The sequence below is a fragment of the Hoplias malabaricus genome, chromosome 4, assembly GCF_029633855.1.
Source record: "Hoplias malabaricus isolate fHopMal1 chromosome 4, fHopMal1.hap1, whole genome shotgun sequence".
Lineage (NCBI taxonomy): Eukaryota > Metazoa > Chordata > Actinopteri > Characiformes > Erythrinidae > Hoplias > Hoplias malabaricus.
Window position 1 is genome coordinate 55,479,444 of NC_089803.1, and position 17,412 is coordinate 55,496,855.

A 17,412-nucleotide genomic window follows, 5' to 3' on the forward strand; every position below is an offset into this window, starting at 1 on the left:
TGTGTTTAAGGTCGCTGTTATGCTGCCCATCTTAATCTATGGGGATCATTACTGCCTTCATTGACATTCTATTCCAGAATTTAGATGCTTGCGGAACATGCAGATGTGGTCTAAAGATGTGCACACATGAACTGAAGGTATGCAAATGTAGGACATAAAGGCATCTGCACTAAAATAGTGCATTGTATGTCGGGTAATAAATCCATTCATATTTACACATCTTCACTGTGTAATATTGAGTGCTGTGTGTAATATTAGTTTTACAACTAGTAAAGTGTAGGGAGTAGGGTGCTATTTGGGACTGAGACATTACCTGCTAATTTTAAATGAACACATGCAACCAATAAAGTTTACTGCTATTGTTATAGGAACCAACACCTAGTACCTGCCCGCATGTTAACAATTAGATTAGAACGGTCCACGGACAGAAGTTGAGACTGGTATTAGGAGTTGGTTTCCATAACAACAGCAGTAAGGTTTTTTGGGGTGAATGCGTCTTCATTCTGAATGCGAAGGTTCCGCAAGAATATATCCAATTTGCATGTGCACATCTTCATTCTGCATCTGCATGTTCCGAAAGCATATCTTCATGCCAAAATATAATGTCTTAATGTTATTCAGCACAACTAGAAGTGGAATCCTCAAGGAAAATCGGTTTTATTCTGAGGTAATTGAATCTAAGAGTTCACAGTTGACAGTCTGTGATCTGGAAGGTGATGGGTTGCACTTACTCCAAGGGGCTGATCACTGATCCAAACCCAAAATATTTTTTTTTTATATTTTTTCTCTTTTATGTTGAGGATTGGGGCGGCACGGTGGCGCAGCAGGTAGTGTCACAGTCACACAACTCCAGGGGCCTGGAGGTTGTGGGTTTGATTCCCGCTCCGGGTGACTGTCGGTGTGTTCTCCCTGTGTGCGCGTGGGTTTCCTCCGGGTGCTCCGGTTTCCTCCCACAGTCCAAAAACACATGTTGCAGGTGGATTGGTGACTCAAAAGTGTCCGTGAATGTGTGTGTGTGTCTGTGTTGCCCTGTGAAGGACTGGCGCCCCCTCCAGGGTGTATTCCTGCCTTGCGCCCAATGATTCCAGGTTAGCTCTGGACACACCGAGACCCTGAATTGGATAAGCGGTTACAGATAATGAATGAATGAATGAATGAAGAAGGGGTAGGGCGGAGATGGAGGGTAACATGAAACTTGAAACTGAGATTTTCCAGGGGCACACTCCAAACGGAGGGCTATGAACACATTTTGAATCAGCAACAAGGTGGTGATATAAGCGACCAAATAAGCCACAAATATCAGTATTTATTTCCTTTCATTTGTTTCATGTAGTTTCAACACATTATTATTCCTTTACTTCACAATAAGCATAATATATAATATATTGCTATAATTTTCCTGATGTCTCCAGTTACATTTCCAGTTACATTTTAAATGCCAAAGCAATAACATTCTAGTGTCAGTAGCTACTGCAAAATATAAGATACTATTTTGATCCTATTTAGATGAGGGAAAATTAACTAAAAATGATTCTTTAAAGCTCTAAAATGCATTTTATGGCTCTGTCAGTAAAGCCCTCAGGCCACATGTTATTTTGACCTTGTGGCTCATTTCTTTCATCTTGTCAGTCATGTTCAGCAGGTAGCTGATATCCTGCAGGGTGACGTAGGATTCAGCCCATAGACTCCCGTTTTGCATTTTTACCAAGAAGTCTACCATGAGAACTCTCTCTGCAATGTTGGTGTTGTTATACCAGAGACAATCATAGATGTCCTGATGTTGTTTGGATGAAAAACTGTATCTACAAAAATGCAAGAGTAAACAAGTCATTTCAGAAAATGTATGTAAAGCACTTTTACTTACACTTTTACTTTTGCTTTCAAAATTGGTCGGAACAAAATCAGCCATTTCAGAATATGGCTGGGTCCCCACTCCCAGTATAAGTTCCACCTATGATCTGAGCACTGAATAATTACTGAAAAGTAGTCTGAAGTATTCTTTAAACATGCAATAGATAATAAAACAGGATTACAGATGGTGAAATTTAATGTGTGTACATTTCTGTGTAATGATTTCCGAACATTAAATCCCTCAAGAAAAGCTTGTTCAGTGTAATATTCTCTTATAGTAATAGTTTATAAAGCAGTGTACCACACATATTTTCACTAAACAGAAACAAGCCTAAGAGATGTTGAACAGATGTTGGATTAGAGCACCCAGCAATTAGTCAATATGTACTTGGATGTCAATATTTGGTGCCTAGATACGTCATACCTACCTGTAACCTATAAAATTCCCAGAGAGCCTATGTGTTCTGAGTAAGGAATAATTTTTGTTATGAAACAGTGGTGATAATGCAATGAATTTAATCGTATCAATATTGATTGATCTATAAATGTCAATTCATTTTTAATGCATTATTATTGAGTAATTAAACCTGGAATTAGTTATAGGTAAAGTATGTAGCACAGACTTAGACATTGCATTTCACATTGACTGATAAAATCATTTCATACTGATGTGCTTATGTGAACTGGGATATGAACCTAGTCTTCTGTGTAGAAGACAGCACTATTACCCACAACATCAGTCACAACAGCAATCACTATATTATTCTGAAGAGTATAATATATAATAAATTCAGAATCATGGAATATCACTTTGATTTCTTTTTTTAAATAAGATTTTTCATACTAAACAGACAATGATATAAAAATTTGACTTGGTGATTCAGAAGCCATATCCATATTGCTAAAGATGGACTCAAGAAGTGGCAAAGAAGTCATGCTCATTCTCCATCTGCATTCGGAAGATGGCATTGGCCATCTGTATTTTATCTGTTGTGTTCAGGTTGTTGTTTAAAATGACTTTGTAATGCTTCTCAGGGTGGCCAACCATGTTATTTTTTTTCCATGTGTAGTAGGCATTGGATTGGGTTATGTCCAAGTTATTAGCCAGCCACAGCCAGAGTCTGGAGCAGGGCAGCAGAGCAACAACAAAGTAGATTGGCTCCTTTTCCATCTTTATCACTTTTCTGTAGTCGGATAGGTACTTGAACATGGCAGGGGTGGGTTGGATTGGAGGTGCACCCTGGGGTCAAGATAGCAAAAAATACTTGAGGAAAAATAATATCCTTATAGTACATGTATATACACTATATCTAAACATGTGGAGATCATCTTATAATTCAGCTACTTTAAGGTAAAAGGCAAGGCAAAAATTTATGTAGTACATTGAACGATCACTGGATTAGGAACCTTGTCTCTACACTCATTGTTCAATTTAGCAGCTCCACTGACCATACAAGATCACTTTGTAATTCTACAATTACACACTGTAGTCCACCTTTTTCTCTGCATACTATTTTATCCCCATTTCATCCTGTTCTTTAATGGTCTGGACCCCCACAGAGAACGTATGATTTGGGTGGTGGATCATTCTCAGTGTTGCAGTGACACTGACGTGGTGGTGGTATCTTAGTGTGTATTGTGCTGGTATGAGTGGATCAGGCACAGCAGTGCTGCTGGAGTTTTAGGGTTTTAGAGTTCCCTCAGTGTTAGAAAAGTCCACCAACCAAAAATATCCAGCCAAGAGCATCCTGTGTCCACTGGTGTAGGACTATGTTCTAACACTAGCAGAAGATGAGCTGTCTCTAACTTTACATCTACAAAGTGGACCAAGAAGTAGGTGTGTCTAACAAAGTGGAAAGTAAGTGGACACGGGGTTTAAAAACTCCAGAAGCACTGCTGTGTCTAATCCACTTGTACCACAGCAACACACATTAACACACCATCTACTATGCAAATCATACCTCTGTGGTGGTCCTGACCATTGAAGAGCAGGGTGAAATGGGGTTAAGAAAACATGTAGAGAAATAATTACAGTCTTTAATTGTAGAAATATAAAGTCCTCCAGTGATTGTTCAGAGTCGAACAGGATTATAAAAGACTGAATACAACACCGTGATGTGAAATATGATTCAGTTATGATCAAATATCATTCCCCCGTGTACTGTATAAAGGTGCACTTGTAGTGTTTCTGGCTTTACCTTGAGGAAATACTGACTGAGCAGCTGGTTTTGAAAGTTCTTGTATGAATTGTATCTTTCGATCATGAATGCCCTTATGTCATCGGGCATCTTGACCTTCTCACTCATTTCTTTCAGCATCTTTGTCACCTCCAGCAGGTAGTTGATGTCCTGAAGGGTGAAATTGACGTAGCGTTCGGCCTGTAGACTGCCATACTTCATTTGCACCAAAAAATCCACCCGAAGTGTCTGGTTTGCAATCATTTGGTTGTTTTCCCACAGAAATTCATAGACGTCCAGCATGTTTTTGGATGCCAAACCATAGCTATAAGGAGAGCAAGCAAATATTCTTAACTATTCAATGTCTTTAAATATCACAATATAAAATGTTTCAATAAAAATGATTTGATTTTTAACCATATTTTCAATATCAGTATACAGTATTTACAGAACCGGTTACTGATTGATGTTCATTACAGCACACTGTGTCATGCCCTGGCCCTGTTGTGTCTGTTTTTCTCCACCATGTGCTCATGTATCACATGGCTCTGTTTGTTGTTGTTCTTGTCTCCGCCCTAGTCTCACCTTAGTCCTGCTTCTGTCCAATTATTGTCTCTAGGTGTTACTCATATGTCCTGTCCTTATACAGTCCCTTTTTTCAGTGCTCCATTGTCGGTTCTTGTGTGCGTAGGTGTGTGTGTAGATGTGTGTTTCTGTGCTTCTGTGTCTTTCTCTTTACATGTATTGACACCGGTTCACAGCTGTTTCTTGTCTGCCCTTGTTTTGTTCTGTTCAGTTTAGTCCTGTCTTCTATTCAGTCTGTCTGTATTACCTGTGTTTACTTTGCTTCTGTTTTGTTAATAAAATTCCTTGCATGTACGTCCGCCTCCCTTGTCTGTCCTGCTCAGCCATGACACAAAGCCTTTAGTTCATTTCACTCAATTGTAAAATTAGTTTAAAATAATTAATATTTACAAAGCCAGGATTATGTTTGATGGTGATGTAATATTTCTAGTTTGTTCTTGGTAGATTTTCTGTGGGTTTTAAAGTGATCATATCACTATCAGAATTATTGAAATATTGTAAAGACAATAATATGGTTCACCCAAATACACCCATTAAGAAAAAAAAAAACCAGAATTTCCTTATTGTACCAGCAACAAGTTTTGTAGTAATTGGGTTATTATCCTAAAAACACTAAAGTAGTTCTGCTAACAAGAGGAGCTATTAGTGCTGTAAAATACTAATTCATTTGTTTCTAATCAGTTAGGGTTTTAAAGGTTGAGGTAAAGTGTGATCTACGCATACAGATACTCCATTTTGTCATCATGTGATAACATAAGTCTTTACTGATCTGTGCTTCACCAGAGCTGGGAACCAAAACGTCTTTTGCACTGAAAGCCGTGGCAATACTGCACTGACTTCTCATTACACAAATTGACCGTAATATTCTGAAGAACTGTTATTACCTGGTTTGAGACATATGTAACATGAATGAGTATGTATTTTACAGCTCTAAAACCATGTAGTTTCACTGCAGTATTTATCTGCACATCAAACTGTACCTGACTAAAGACAAGACAGAAACAAAGAAAAAATGTGTGAGTTTATTACAGCTTAAATATCACATCATTTCAGCAGAACTCCTCCAGTAATAATGACACTACACACTTAAAAATTATGGTTCTACAAGGGATTTTTGTAAAGACAGTGGTTCTATATAGAACCCTAAATAATTGAAGAACATTTTGCTTGATTAGAGGGTACTTTGCATCGTGAAGGGGTTCTTCAGACTGATGGAGAATGTGCTATAAATGGTTCTATATATCACCTTTAGAAAAGGGTTCTATATGGTACCAAAAAGTGTATTGTAACAGGCTTTTTGATGTCATATAGAACACTTTTCTAAAAGGTATAATATGGAACATCTATAGAGCCATCTATAAGCATTCAAGGTTCTGTATAGAACCATTTTCTGCACTAAATAACCCTTGTAGAACAATCTAAAATTGTAATAGACAATATTTTTGTGTAATACAAAACAAAATTTTTTTTGCTAAGTAAAGCATCCTTGTGTTTGTGAAAGGCACTATATATATTTAACTTTTTATTATTTATTATTATTATTATAAATGTGCAGTTACTGGATAATTTTTTAGTAACCACTAGAAAATAATTTAATGAACACATTGGGTGTATGTATACGGTACATACACAGATTAGCCACAGGATTAAAATCATTGACAGGTCATGTGAAGACATTGATTACCTCATTGTGGTCAGATCATCTCCAAAATGGAAGTTCTATTAAGATAGGCCCAGTATGCAGTGGTTAGTACCTAACCAATTTGACCAACGAAGGACCAACGGGTCATGGTGGCCCAAGGATTACTGCGTAACTAGCGGGCGAAGGGTTCAGCGTGAACATGCAGCCAATTGCTCTGCAAATTGTGAAGCACTATGTTCTAACAATTTTCCTTCATAGTCAGCATTAACTTTTTCAGCAGTTTGTGCTGCAGTAGGTATTCTCTGTGATCGGACCAGACAGGTTAGTCTGCACCGCCCTCATGCATTCCTCACTTGTCTTTCCTTGGGCAACTTTTGGTAGGTACCAACCATTCTGAAAACATCCCCACAAGTCTTGCCACTTTGGAGATGCTCCAACCAAAGCCTCTCAGATCTTTCACTTGCCCATTTTTCCTACTTGCTTCAGTGAAGGAAGTTCAAGAACTGAACACACGCTGCTTTATCCCACCTCTTTACAGATATGGAATCATATGTGTATCAGAAAAAATCAAACAATAACTTGTAAATTTCAAACTAAAATAATTTGAGAGAGAATAATATATGCATAATGAGTTCAAAAGTCTGATCAATGTTAAACAAGTGGAGAGAGCTGTAAGCAAAATTCTTTTCTTCTTCTTCTTCTTCTTCTTCTTTCGGCTGTTCATCTTTCAAAACACTACCTGCTGTGCAACTGTGCCACCCTACATATTAAATTATTATTTTTATTTTAAATACGTACATAAATACACAAATACTTCTTGCAAGTTATAGGTTTCACATTTGAGTGGCATTCAGTAGGTTTTATTCTCTCTCAAATTTGTATTTTTATGGTACCACTTTAGAATAAGACTACATTATAAAGGTTAAAAAAACAGATTGTAAACCATTTATGAATGGTTATTAATTAGGTTGTTAATGCATTAAAAGTCATTAATAATCATTTAGAACACATATTCAGATTCAAAACTTTATCTTCAATCATTGCATGATTGGAATTTGTCCTTGACACACGGCACAAGAGTACAGACTCATACCATTAGAAAACAGCCATACAATAATAAACAAGAAAGGAACACCTCCAATACATTAAAAACAAGTTCAATATTGCATTATTTACTAGTTAAGGAAACTAGTAGCCACTGGAACAAAGGGCCTTTTAAAAACATTTGTTTTGGTATGACCCGATGGATGTAACTGAAAAAACTGATTAAGTGCATGTGTAAGGTCTTGTATCACTGTATTTGGATGCTGTGAACACATGGATAGAAAGTACAACAGTGACCTGCTGTTTGCCAGATAGTGAACCCAAATCCATCTTCACTCTTAAATGTCAGATCTCTGGATACTGATCTTACTTTGTCTTCTCCTTCAGCATGTATTTGTTAGGTTTAACCATTTACTCACCAAGTTTAATCCATTAACCACCAACAGAATGTCTTTTTAGACTCTGATTATAATGTAGTGCACCTAAAATATGAAATTACTGATTTCACATTCTAAAGTCTCAGCTTATTCTTTACTTCAGACTTTTTTAGCAAGTTCTAATATTAGCTAATATCTAATATAGGCTTAATATTAACATTAATTCCATAGACAGATGCCATTGTAATAAGTTAATGGCTTTATTGTTGTTGCTGATTATTCTATAGAAACAATAATTGTGTTGCTTGGAAAAAGACATTAAATTCAAATAAACAATAAAGCACCTAAATATTAGGAGAACCAGAAAGTTGGATGAAGAGATTTGATTGCTCAGTTTTATCAGCAACACAGCTGAGATAGTAAATAACTCACTAAATATTCACTCATATATAGTCTCACAACTTAAGGACTTACCTCAGAAATAAGAGCAAAAGAAAAGAAGGGAATGCAGACTTCATCTCTAGGTCCTACGTCTCTAGGTTTTAGAGTTTGATCTGCTGCTTAGCTGTAAGCACCTCTCTTAATAATGTTCACCCATGTGGCAATAGGACATTAGCAATCATGTCTTATGACTGACCTCTAGTAAATGAAAGTACTGAATCAAATCTTCTGACAGTTACTAAAACATAGAAAGTACTGGTTAGTCAGATCAGACCTAGAACACTTCCCTTTATGTTTTTGCTTTCGGTTATGTCTGCAAAGAGAGTTCTTTATCGTTCATTGCTGAAAGTTTGTGGGCATTTGCTCTTCCAAGATTTCTTCTGAAATTAAGGGTATTAATAGCACCCCTTTTGCTGCAGTAACAGTTATTAGTGTTATTAGTTATGTTTTTAGTGAGGCTAAGTACTGATGCTGAATGATTAATTCTAGATCACAAACATTACTCCAACACACCCCAAAGGTAATGAATGGTCATACTTTATTAATTGTCATGGAGTTTCGGTGCTCTACAGTCCAATAAACTGTAGCTATCTGGTCGACACTTGGCATTGAGCATGGAGACTTTTATATGAAGAATTTGTAAGCAGTGCACCATTGAACACTTGTGGTGAAACCTTAGGGCAGGTTTTGGGACTAAATATGTTTTTAAGTTGTAGTCTATAATTTTCAGTAATCTTTGTTCGTATGTATTTGATAACAGACATTTCTTAAAAACCCTACAGGTCTAAAAAAAATAGCAAACTGTGGACAAGTGGGAGGAAACAAGCTCTAAAATCATGACACATAGTTCTTAAGGGTCAAGAATTTCCGAATCAAGACTCAGAAAGAAAGTCATCTACATAAAAATAACACAAAATAAACTGCACCAAATTAATGTGAGAATAGGAAAACATTTGTGGTATACACCCAAGACCACATCTCTCTCTCTCTCTCTCTCTCTCTCTCTCTCTCTCTCTCTCTCTCTCTCTATATATATATATATATATATATATATATATATATATATATATATATATATATATATATATATCAACACCAATACACACAGCAAGACTGGTGAAAGATTGGTGTGATAAACATGAAAGTGAAGTTGAACATCTCCCATGGCCTGCACAGTCACCAGATCTAAATATTATTGAGCCACTTTGGGGTGTTTTGGAGGAGCGAGTCAGGAAACGTTTTCCTCCACCAGCATCACGTAGAGACCTGGCCACTATCCTGCAAGAAGAATGGTTTAAAATCCCTCTGATCACTGTGCAGGACTTGTATATGTCATTCCCAAGACGAACTGACGCTGTATTGGCCACAAAAGGATACTAATACTAATATTATACCATACTATACTACACCATACTAATAAATTATTGTGGTCTAAAATCAGGTGTTTCAGTTTCATTGTCCAACCCCTGTATATATATATATGTGTGTGTGTGTGTGTGTGTGTGTGTGTGTGTGTGTGTGTGTGTGTGTATTTGTGTGTGAGTGTGTGTGTGTGTGTGAGTGTGTGTGTGTGTGTGTGTGTGTGTGTGTGTGTGTGTGTGTGTGTATGTGTGTGTGAGTGTGAGTGTGTGTGTGAGTGTGTGTGTGAGTGTGAGTGTGTGTGTGTGTGTGTGTGTGTGTGTATGTGTGAAGTCAATGCTAGTGCTAATGCACCTTTGGACATTCATGTTCAATTTCAGTTCAGCAAACATTAAGCAGTAAATACTTAAAACTAAAGACTTGTGAAGGGCATGTTAAAGTTGAAAAGATCTAACAACAAACTGTTTGTTGTTGCAATGTGAACCTAGCTCCATGACATATATTTTATCTAGTTTAACACTATGGTCCGAATGGTGTATTAATCTTTGTAATTTGATTGGTTTGCTCTCAGAGATGCTCAATGGAATCCTCTCATTTGATTTTCTAGTTGTCCTGCACACAGGCACTTGCACCCTACAACTCTTGTCTTCTAAATGGCTATTTAAATAATTCCAATTGACATGTTGGGACATTTTATAAAGTGCAACATAAACAAAAATCTGTGGTTTGAAAATTCTCTTGAACCTTTATTTACTTGGCAAATGTATAAACAAGGGCTGCTGTCCAATAGAGGGCGCTGAGGCACCACCCTCCCTGGTGGACACTAGAAATGTTTAATATTGTCTTAATAGTGTTTATGCTAATATATCTCTATGTTTCAGAACTATTCTGTAATATAATGTACCTTATATCTGAGCATATTAGAGTGGCATCTTTTTAATTATTATAACTATTATTCTGCTGATTTGTTTTCAAAATAGACTGCTTTCCACTTCATTTTGGTGTCCTGTATGTGTTGAGTTGGGATGGTTGTGAAAACTGACATGTCACAAATAGCCTCACCTAGAAGGTTTTTCATCATCTGCCGCCGGAAAAGATCCATACAAATGTTGAAAGGATTCACAAATGACACTCATTTTTGACACTCATGATTTTTTTCCAGAAATTCTGTTTGTACTAATTTTCTATTTGTATCTTATATTGTTATTTGTTATTTGTAACTTGTGTTTTTATTGGCTAGCTGGACCAGAGTTAAGTTCTTTGTTTAACTATGTTTTCTGATAAGGGCGTCATAGTGAAAGAAGTGTTTGTGTATTTATGTAAACATTTAAAATAATTATAATAATAATTTAATATTTAGGGCGGCACGGTGGTGCAAAAGGTAGTGTCGCAGTCACACAGCTCCAGGGACCTGGAGGTTGTGGGTTCAAGTCACGCTCCGGGTGACTGTCTGTGAGGAGTTTGGTGTGTTCTCCTCGTGTCCGCATGGGTTTCCTCCGGGTGCTCCAGTTTCCTCCCACAGTCCAAAAACACACGTTGGTAGGTGGATTGGTGACTCAAAAGTGTCCGTAGGTGTGAGTGAATGTGTGAGTGTGCCTGTGTTGCCCTGTGAAGGACTGGCGCCCCCTCCAGGGTGTATTCCCACCTTGCGCCCAATGATTCCAGGTAGGCTCTGGACCCACCGTGACCCTGAATTGGTTAAGCGGTTACAGATAATGAATGAATGAATGAATGAATGAATATATATATATATATATATATATATATATATATATATGCTGAGAGGCATGGTGATCATAATTTCACAAATGGTTCATTTTTGAACATTTTATTACATATAACATAACTAACTGAATATAATGTACACAAAACATGCTGAAAACATGCCACAATTACAAACACACTGATTACTTAAGAAGAGGCAAAGAAGTCGTGTTCGTTCTGCATCTGCATGCGGAAGATGGCATCAGCCTTCTTCACTTTCTCTGGTGTGTTCAGGTACTTGTTCAGCAGGGCTTTGTAATGCTTCTCAGGGTGGCCAACCATGTTGTTTACTTTCCATGCATAGTAGGCATTAGTTTGGGGTATGTCCAATTTATTAGCCAACCACAGCCAGAGTCTGGAGCAGGGCAGCAGAGCAACAGCGAAGTAGACTGGATCATTGTCTTTTTTCATCATTGCTCTGTAGTCATACAGATACTTACTCATGGCAGGGGTGGGTGTAATTTGAATTGTATTCTGCAAAAAAGACAAAGAAAAATGCTTGAGGAAAATTATATACTTATATATATATATATATATATATATATATATATATATATATATATATATATACACTATGTTCACACATTTGTAGACACCACCTTATAATAGGTGGATTCAACTACTTTATGGTGCACCTAATATACAGTAGACTCAGTTGCTCAGTTTTGCAAACAAAGCTTTCATTAAAAACATGAAATGAAATAGGATACTATTGGGCAGCTCTGCATGAGACTAAAGACACCAAGTTCAAGGCTAGGTGTTGGCTATGTGGGTATAAAAAAGTACCATTCAACACCATTGGTATCAGTTGGTGTGGTGTTTGTGATCTAGAACAAATCAAATTTCAATACCCAACCTCATTAATATTGACTAAATGACCTTAAATTCTTACAGAATTTATCAATAATATCTTCACAGAAGTGTAGAAAATGTTACCGCAACAAAGGGGAACAAACTCCCTATTTTCCCCTTACATTTTAAAAGAAATGATGCATGAGCAGGTGTTCACAAATTTTTGGTCATATAGTACACCTAATATATGATTCATTGATTCATTGATTCATGATTACCTTGAGAAAATACTGATTGAGGAAAAAGTCTTGAAAGCTCTTGTAGGAATTGTATCTCCCGGTCATGAAAGCTGCCAGGTCCTCTGGTTTCCTGACCCTCTCGCTCATTTCCTTCAGCATCCTTGTGATCTTCAGCAGGTAGTTGATGTCTTGAATGGTGAAGTTAACAAAGCGTTCAGCTTGTAGACTGCCGCTCTGCATTTGTTTCAGGAAATCAACAGAAAGCGTCTTGTTTGCAATGCCTATGTTGTTTTCCCACTGAAACTCGTAGACGTCCTTCAGTTGCTCGAAAGGCAAAACATAGCTGCAGATATGCAGAAGCAAACAAATCAGCATTTTAAATGATTTATTTTATATTAATTTACACATATCATAAATGTATATATGTCTTGTATACTTGTTTGTTTGCCAATATGTCTAGTGCTGGATAGGTCATATCATGGTTTCCCATTTAAAAATGTACAAATATTAATTTTATTCATTCATGCAGCCATGCAAATCTGTGATAAAATGTACTTTTAATTGTTAATTGTTTTCATTATACATTTCAGGGCATTGTGAGCAGTTTTTCACGTTTTAAATTTTATTTCAGTCAATTTTCAAAGGTATTAGTATTTATACTGAATTTCTGAATTGTAAAAATACTAAACAAACCAACAAACAAAAAACCCCAAACAATCAAACAAAAAAACAATATCAAAGCTCCTATATTGTCAGTAGCAAATTGTCCATTAATCTTCAAAATTCAGTAATGTTGGGTTTTGACAAAAATATGATCTTGAAACTAATAATTCTTGTAGTTTGTTAATAATATCAGCAATCATATTTCTGAATAACAATATTTTAGTCTACAACCTGAACAGTTAGAGACTAAAAAACAAACAAACAACAAAAACCCCTGTTTCTACACATAAATTAGTGGAATGAAAACTTACCCCAGACATAAGAGAAAAAGAACGCAAGAAAGACCAGCTGACTTCATCTTTTCTTCAGTCAAAAGAACCAAAAGAACTGCTAAATCGTCAATGAATCAGTCTGAGCTGCCCTTCTTTAATAGTGACCATTGGTGTGGAAATATGGAGTCATCATTGATTGCATGTGTGTGGTTTTTCTCATTTGCCTTAATTTCCAAAATGTCTAAAGACTCATCTGACAACAAAGGAAAGTAGAGAATAATGAAGTGACCTTGGTGTCAAATTTAAACTTCCCTTATTGTCTGCTATCAGTCATTTATATCTGAAATATTTAGAATGCAGTTTGTTTGAATAATGTGTAGATATTAAATAAAATTTATATGTAACTACAAGTGCAGAACATATGAATATTATATACTGTACATAAGATTTGCAAAAAGAAATTAAGAAGCTGTGCAAACTGCCCAATGCAATAATTTGTAAACCATTTAAACCCAGTATTATAAATAAAACAAAGACAACATTTTACATGACTTCACATGGTAATATTTTACATGGTAATATTTGAGTTTGATGCCAGGAACATGTTCCAAAAATGTTGGGAAGGGGTAACAAATGACTGGTAGTTGTTAAATGCTCCAAATATTTGGCAATTGGACAGTGACATGACTGGGTTTAAAAAGTGCATCTCAGTCTTTCAAAAGTAACGATGGTTAAGGTTTCACCATTTTGGGAAAGCTCAGGCAGTGAAACAAAGCAAGAACAATGTTCCTTAACTTACGATATTAAAGAACTTGGAGCTTTCATCATCTGCAGTACATAATATCATTAAAGGATTCAGAGAATCTGGAGGAATCTCCATATGCTAAGTAGACATTTAATGATTACAGGTAAACCACATTAGAATTCCTGACAGTTGGTATTACCGTCTCAGGGCAAATTACCACAGTTACTGCAGTTTAACAAACTCATGCAAGTAGCTTCAACCAAATCACTTCAGAGAAAGAAATTAGAAAATAAACTCTCTGAACCATGGGAGGTAAAAACAGGTTGGTGTGGTGAGACTGGGCACTGCACTGGAGCTCTTAAAGACTAAGGAGTAAGCAAATAAGCTAACTGATGCTGATTCTCTTGTAAACACATGTGGCTGGAATAAAATGTGTAGTAATTATAGTATATTATATATTATAGTAATTTATTTGAATTTTTAATGACGTCTCATGCAAAAGTGTTGGACGTGAGTATATTTGAGAGCAGAAAGAACAAAACAGACACAAATAGTGCAGAGAAATAAAGATACTGATTAAAAATGTAGAAAATGAGAGAGGAGAAGAAAGAGAGTCATGCAAAAGTAACTAAAACTGGTGTCTCTGTTCCTCACACCATACTGCTGGGCTCCTCGCTTTTTGCTTATACAAAGTCTTATTGTTAAAAGGAGCTGAAACCGTTCATTCTGAACAGGGCTTTTAAGACAGTGGGCGAACAGTGCTCAATGTTCTTTGATACTTGTTGGTATTTTGACCAAAACATGTCACAGACATTTCACTGAGACCCCAGGGAATGGTGTTAGCTTGTGTAAACGTGTGGGATGACATGTCACCTTTAATGTTGCTGTTCCAATATTAAAACACAAACTGGAGCTGTTACCATCTTTCCTGCTAGAGTTTTGAAAGAGATATTTAAAGGACTGTTAAGACATTGTACTATTCAGATGCACTCATCAGGAGGTTTTGAAACATTACATGGTGTTTTGTCACATTTTTAAAGCGGAGGTTTCTGTTGCAACACAATCTTAAACCGTTTTTTCAATTCATTTCAGGTCAGGAACGTATGATTTCAGAGAATTAAATTAGAGAATTTACATTGTAAAAATCTTAAAGAACCATTTTCCCCCTTAAAAGACCATGTAAATGCATTATACAGGTGTTGTGGTGTCTCCACACTTGGGAGCCTGGACTCCTGCCACTTATTTACTCTCATATGCAGTTGATCATGGGCTCATTTACTTACTATTCTTCATATACCATTATTTGTCAGTGTTGTCATGAATGTTCTGTAATTTAAAATGAGTTCTTAGTCTTGTTTTGCATTTTCCTGTCTTGTTATTCCTGTTCTGCTGTTTATTTTCTTGCTGACTCTTGCTTAGTTTTAGATCTTGATAATGGGTTTTACTTGTCTTAACCTGCCTGCCTGTTTATTGACATTTATCTGATCGGACCAAGAGAACTTGACAGACTCTAATAATGCTTCCTACCATTTTACCTATTTTATTACAACTAGACTGTTATGACCCTGCTGCTCACACTCTCTTTTATAATGAATTTTTGAACCAGCTTCTCTTACTGATAAATGTTTATTGTAGCAAAGTCTTGTAAATTATCTAATTCCAACTAAACTAAACCCATCTAAACGGATCCATCTGAGTGTGGATCTGTTTAAAACTGTGAGTTTGATTCCCACCGTTAGCCACTGAACACCAGGAGTCCAGTGTTAACGGCTTGGCTTGGTTCAGCTCAACCCATTTTCCCTGGTCCCTTTTCCACTACCACAGCTCCCCCATGAAATGTAGCTGGTGTCGCAAAATCACATGCATGAACTGGAATGACAAAAGTACCCGCTTTCAGAGACCAGGCATCAGATTTGCCTAGTGTAAAACCAAAAAGCTGAACCAAGCTGAGCCGAGTCGAGTGGGTACCATGCAGTGGACAAATGCCACAAGACAAGAGAACTGGTCTCACTCTCTCTTTCTCTATCATTCTCTGGTGATTAAATAAATGCAGCTTCTAATTACAACTGCTAATATGCCATGGGCAGCTGTGTCTAAAACCTCCGGTCTGCCAGTGGGTTGGGGCAACTTGTAGTCAGACAGTGGCAGTTGCCTCCGACCAGTTTCTAGCAGAGGTCAGTTTGGTTTTTGCAAGTGCCACTAAGGTGTCCGTCATGGATTATTAAATTATTTTGTTTGGGAAAGCCAAAAATGATCATTTGCTGAACAAGATATTTTTAGTTAGCATAACGTAAATAACATCCTCTGGAGCCAGAAGGAAATAATCAGTATTGGTTGAACAAATAAAACTAAGCTGGTGCAAGATGGTGACTTATTTAAATAAAGAAAATTGCATAAGAATTTGCTGAAACAACAATTAAATATTGATGCATCATGTTGCCATAACATTTTTTATTGTGACTTCAAAATATATAAAAGATTCTTTACTTTGCCCTGAGTGGGGTTATCATTTTGAGTCATTTTGTCAGCATACATGGACAAATGACCACTAAAGTTCCAGAGGTCAAAAGTTGACCTAAAATCTGCTTTCAGACAGCCATGCTTCACTTCTAACTGAAACGTATAATTTGGAGCCAGCTTCACATGGAATTGATGGCTGACAAAATGCTGCAACGTACTATCCTCGTTAACTGCTTAGTTTCTAAGTTTTATGAAAATATATAGGGAAAATTGTAAAGCCAATCAGTAAATGCTAACCAAAACCAAATAATACATGTTACGAGCCCTCCATTGCTAGTTGGCCAGACTGGCATACAAAAACACCATTATGAAGCAGACAGTGATGGTAAAGGCGTTGCTAGGTGTTTGCCAAGTGTTTATTAAGGTGTTAGTAATTTATTGAGTACCCCACGAGGTAGTTGTTGTGTTGCCAATTTGCTATTGCATCACTGTAAGTTTAAAATTATGATATTTTTTGCTAGTCCAGTGTTTTGCATGGATACAGTGGGCGCTACAATTGCTACTTCCTAAAATCCCTTTTGACTGTTTGTTTTGGTGATTAAATTATTTAAAATGATTAAAGGCATGGTAAAGATAGTCTGTATGCTAATTGAGACCATGTAATGTATACAATTAGACCCTATTGTTAAATAGTTAGCTTGAGCTATATGCTATAAAACTTGTGATTGGATTTGTATTATTACTGACTGCTCCTGATGGGATTTTCATATGTGACAATCATGTATGCGACAAGCAGCTGGCCCTGGAGCTCCATCACTCATTTCCACTGCTTCACAGTTCATTATACTACTTTAGCCCACACTTGGCTTAGGCATGGTGATCTTAGATGGATCTGAATCCCATTTCTTTTTATGATTTTTGGTGAAAATTATAAAAGCTTTGTTTTTATTTGAAACTTGGAACTAACTAATGATCAGTATCTTGAGATTATGACTTAACAT

The 17,412-nt window shown here is 36.6% G+C and overlaps 2 protein-coding genes across 2 annotated transcripts; both read right to left on the bottom strand.

Moving 5' to 3' along the window:
* Nucleotides 1–2,764: 2,764 nt before the first annotated feature.
* LOC136695058 (aminopyrimidine aminohydrolase-like) lies at nucleotides 2,765–7,710 on the bottom strand. The gene is made up of 3 exons (XM_066668870.1): nucleotides 7,670–7,710; nucleotides 4,050–4,353; nucleotides 2,765–3,091 (listed from the first exon to the last, which is right to left on the bottom strand). The coding sequence occupies exons 1-3, from the start codon at nucleotides 7,708–7,710 to the stop codon at nucleotides 2,765–2,767; spliced, it is 672 nt and encodes a 223-aa protein (XP_066524967.1).
* A 3,677-nt stretch (nucleotides 7,711–11,387) lies between these two features.
* teni.1 (thiaminase I, tandem duplicate 1) lies at nucleotides 11,388–13,316 on the bottom strand. The gene is made up of 3 exons (XM_066667045.1): nucleotides 13,246–13,316; nucleotides 12,311–12,614; nucleotides 11,388–11,714 (listed from the first exon to the last, which is right to left on the bottom strand). Exons 1-3 carry the CDS (start codon nucleotides 13,290–13,292, stop codon nucleotides 11,388–11,390), a joined length of 678 nt encoding a protein of 225 aa, XP_066523142.1. The 5' UTR covers nucleotides 13,293–13,316.
* Nucleotides 13,317–17,412: the final 4,096 nt, after the last annotated feature.

Coding starts and splice junctions, on each gene's coding strand:
- LOC136695058 (XM_066668870.1), bottom strand. CDS start 7,710: ATGGTTAAACCTAACAAATACATGCTGAAGGAGAAGACAAA. Junction 4,354..7,669: donor ATGCTGAAGGAGAAGACAAA/GTAAGATCAGTA, acceptor CTCTCCTTATAG/CTATGGTTTGGCATCCAAAA. Junction 3,092..4,049: donor TCAGTCAGTATTTCCTCAAG/GTAAAGCCAGAA, acceptor TCTTGACCCCAG/GGTGCACCTCCAATCCAACC.
- teni.1 (XM_066667045.1), bottom strand. CDS start 13,292: ATGAAGTCAGCTGGTCTTTCTTGCGTTCTTTTTCTCTTATGTCTGGG. Junction 12,615..13,245: donor CTTTTTCTCTTATGTCTGGG/GTAAGTTTTCAT, acceptor GCATATCTGCAG/CTATGTTTTGCCTTTCGAGC. Junction 11,715..12,310: donor TCAATCAGTATTTTCTCAAG/GTAATCATGAAT, acceptor TCTTTTTTGCAG/AATACAATTCAAATTACACC.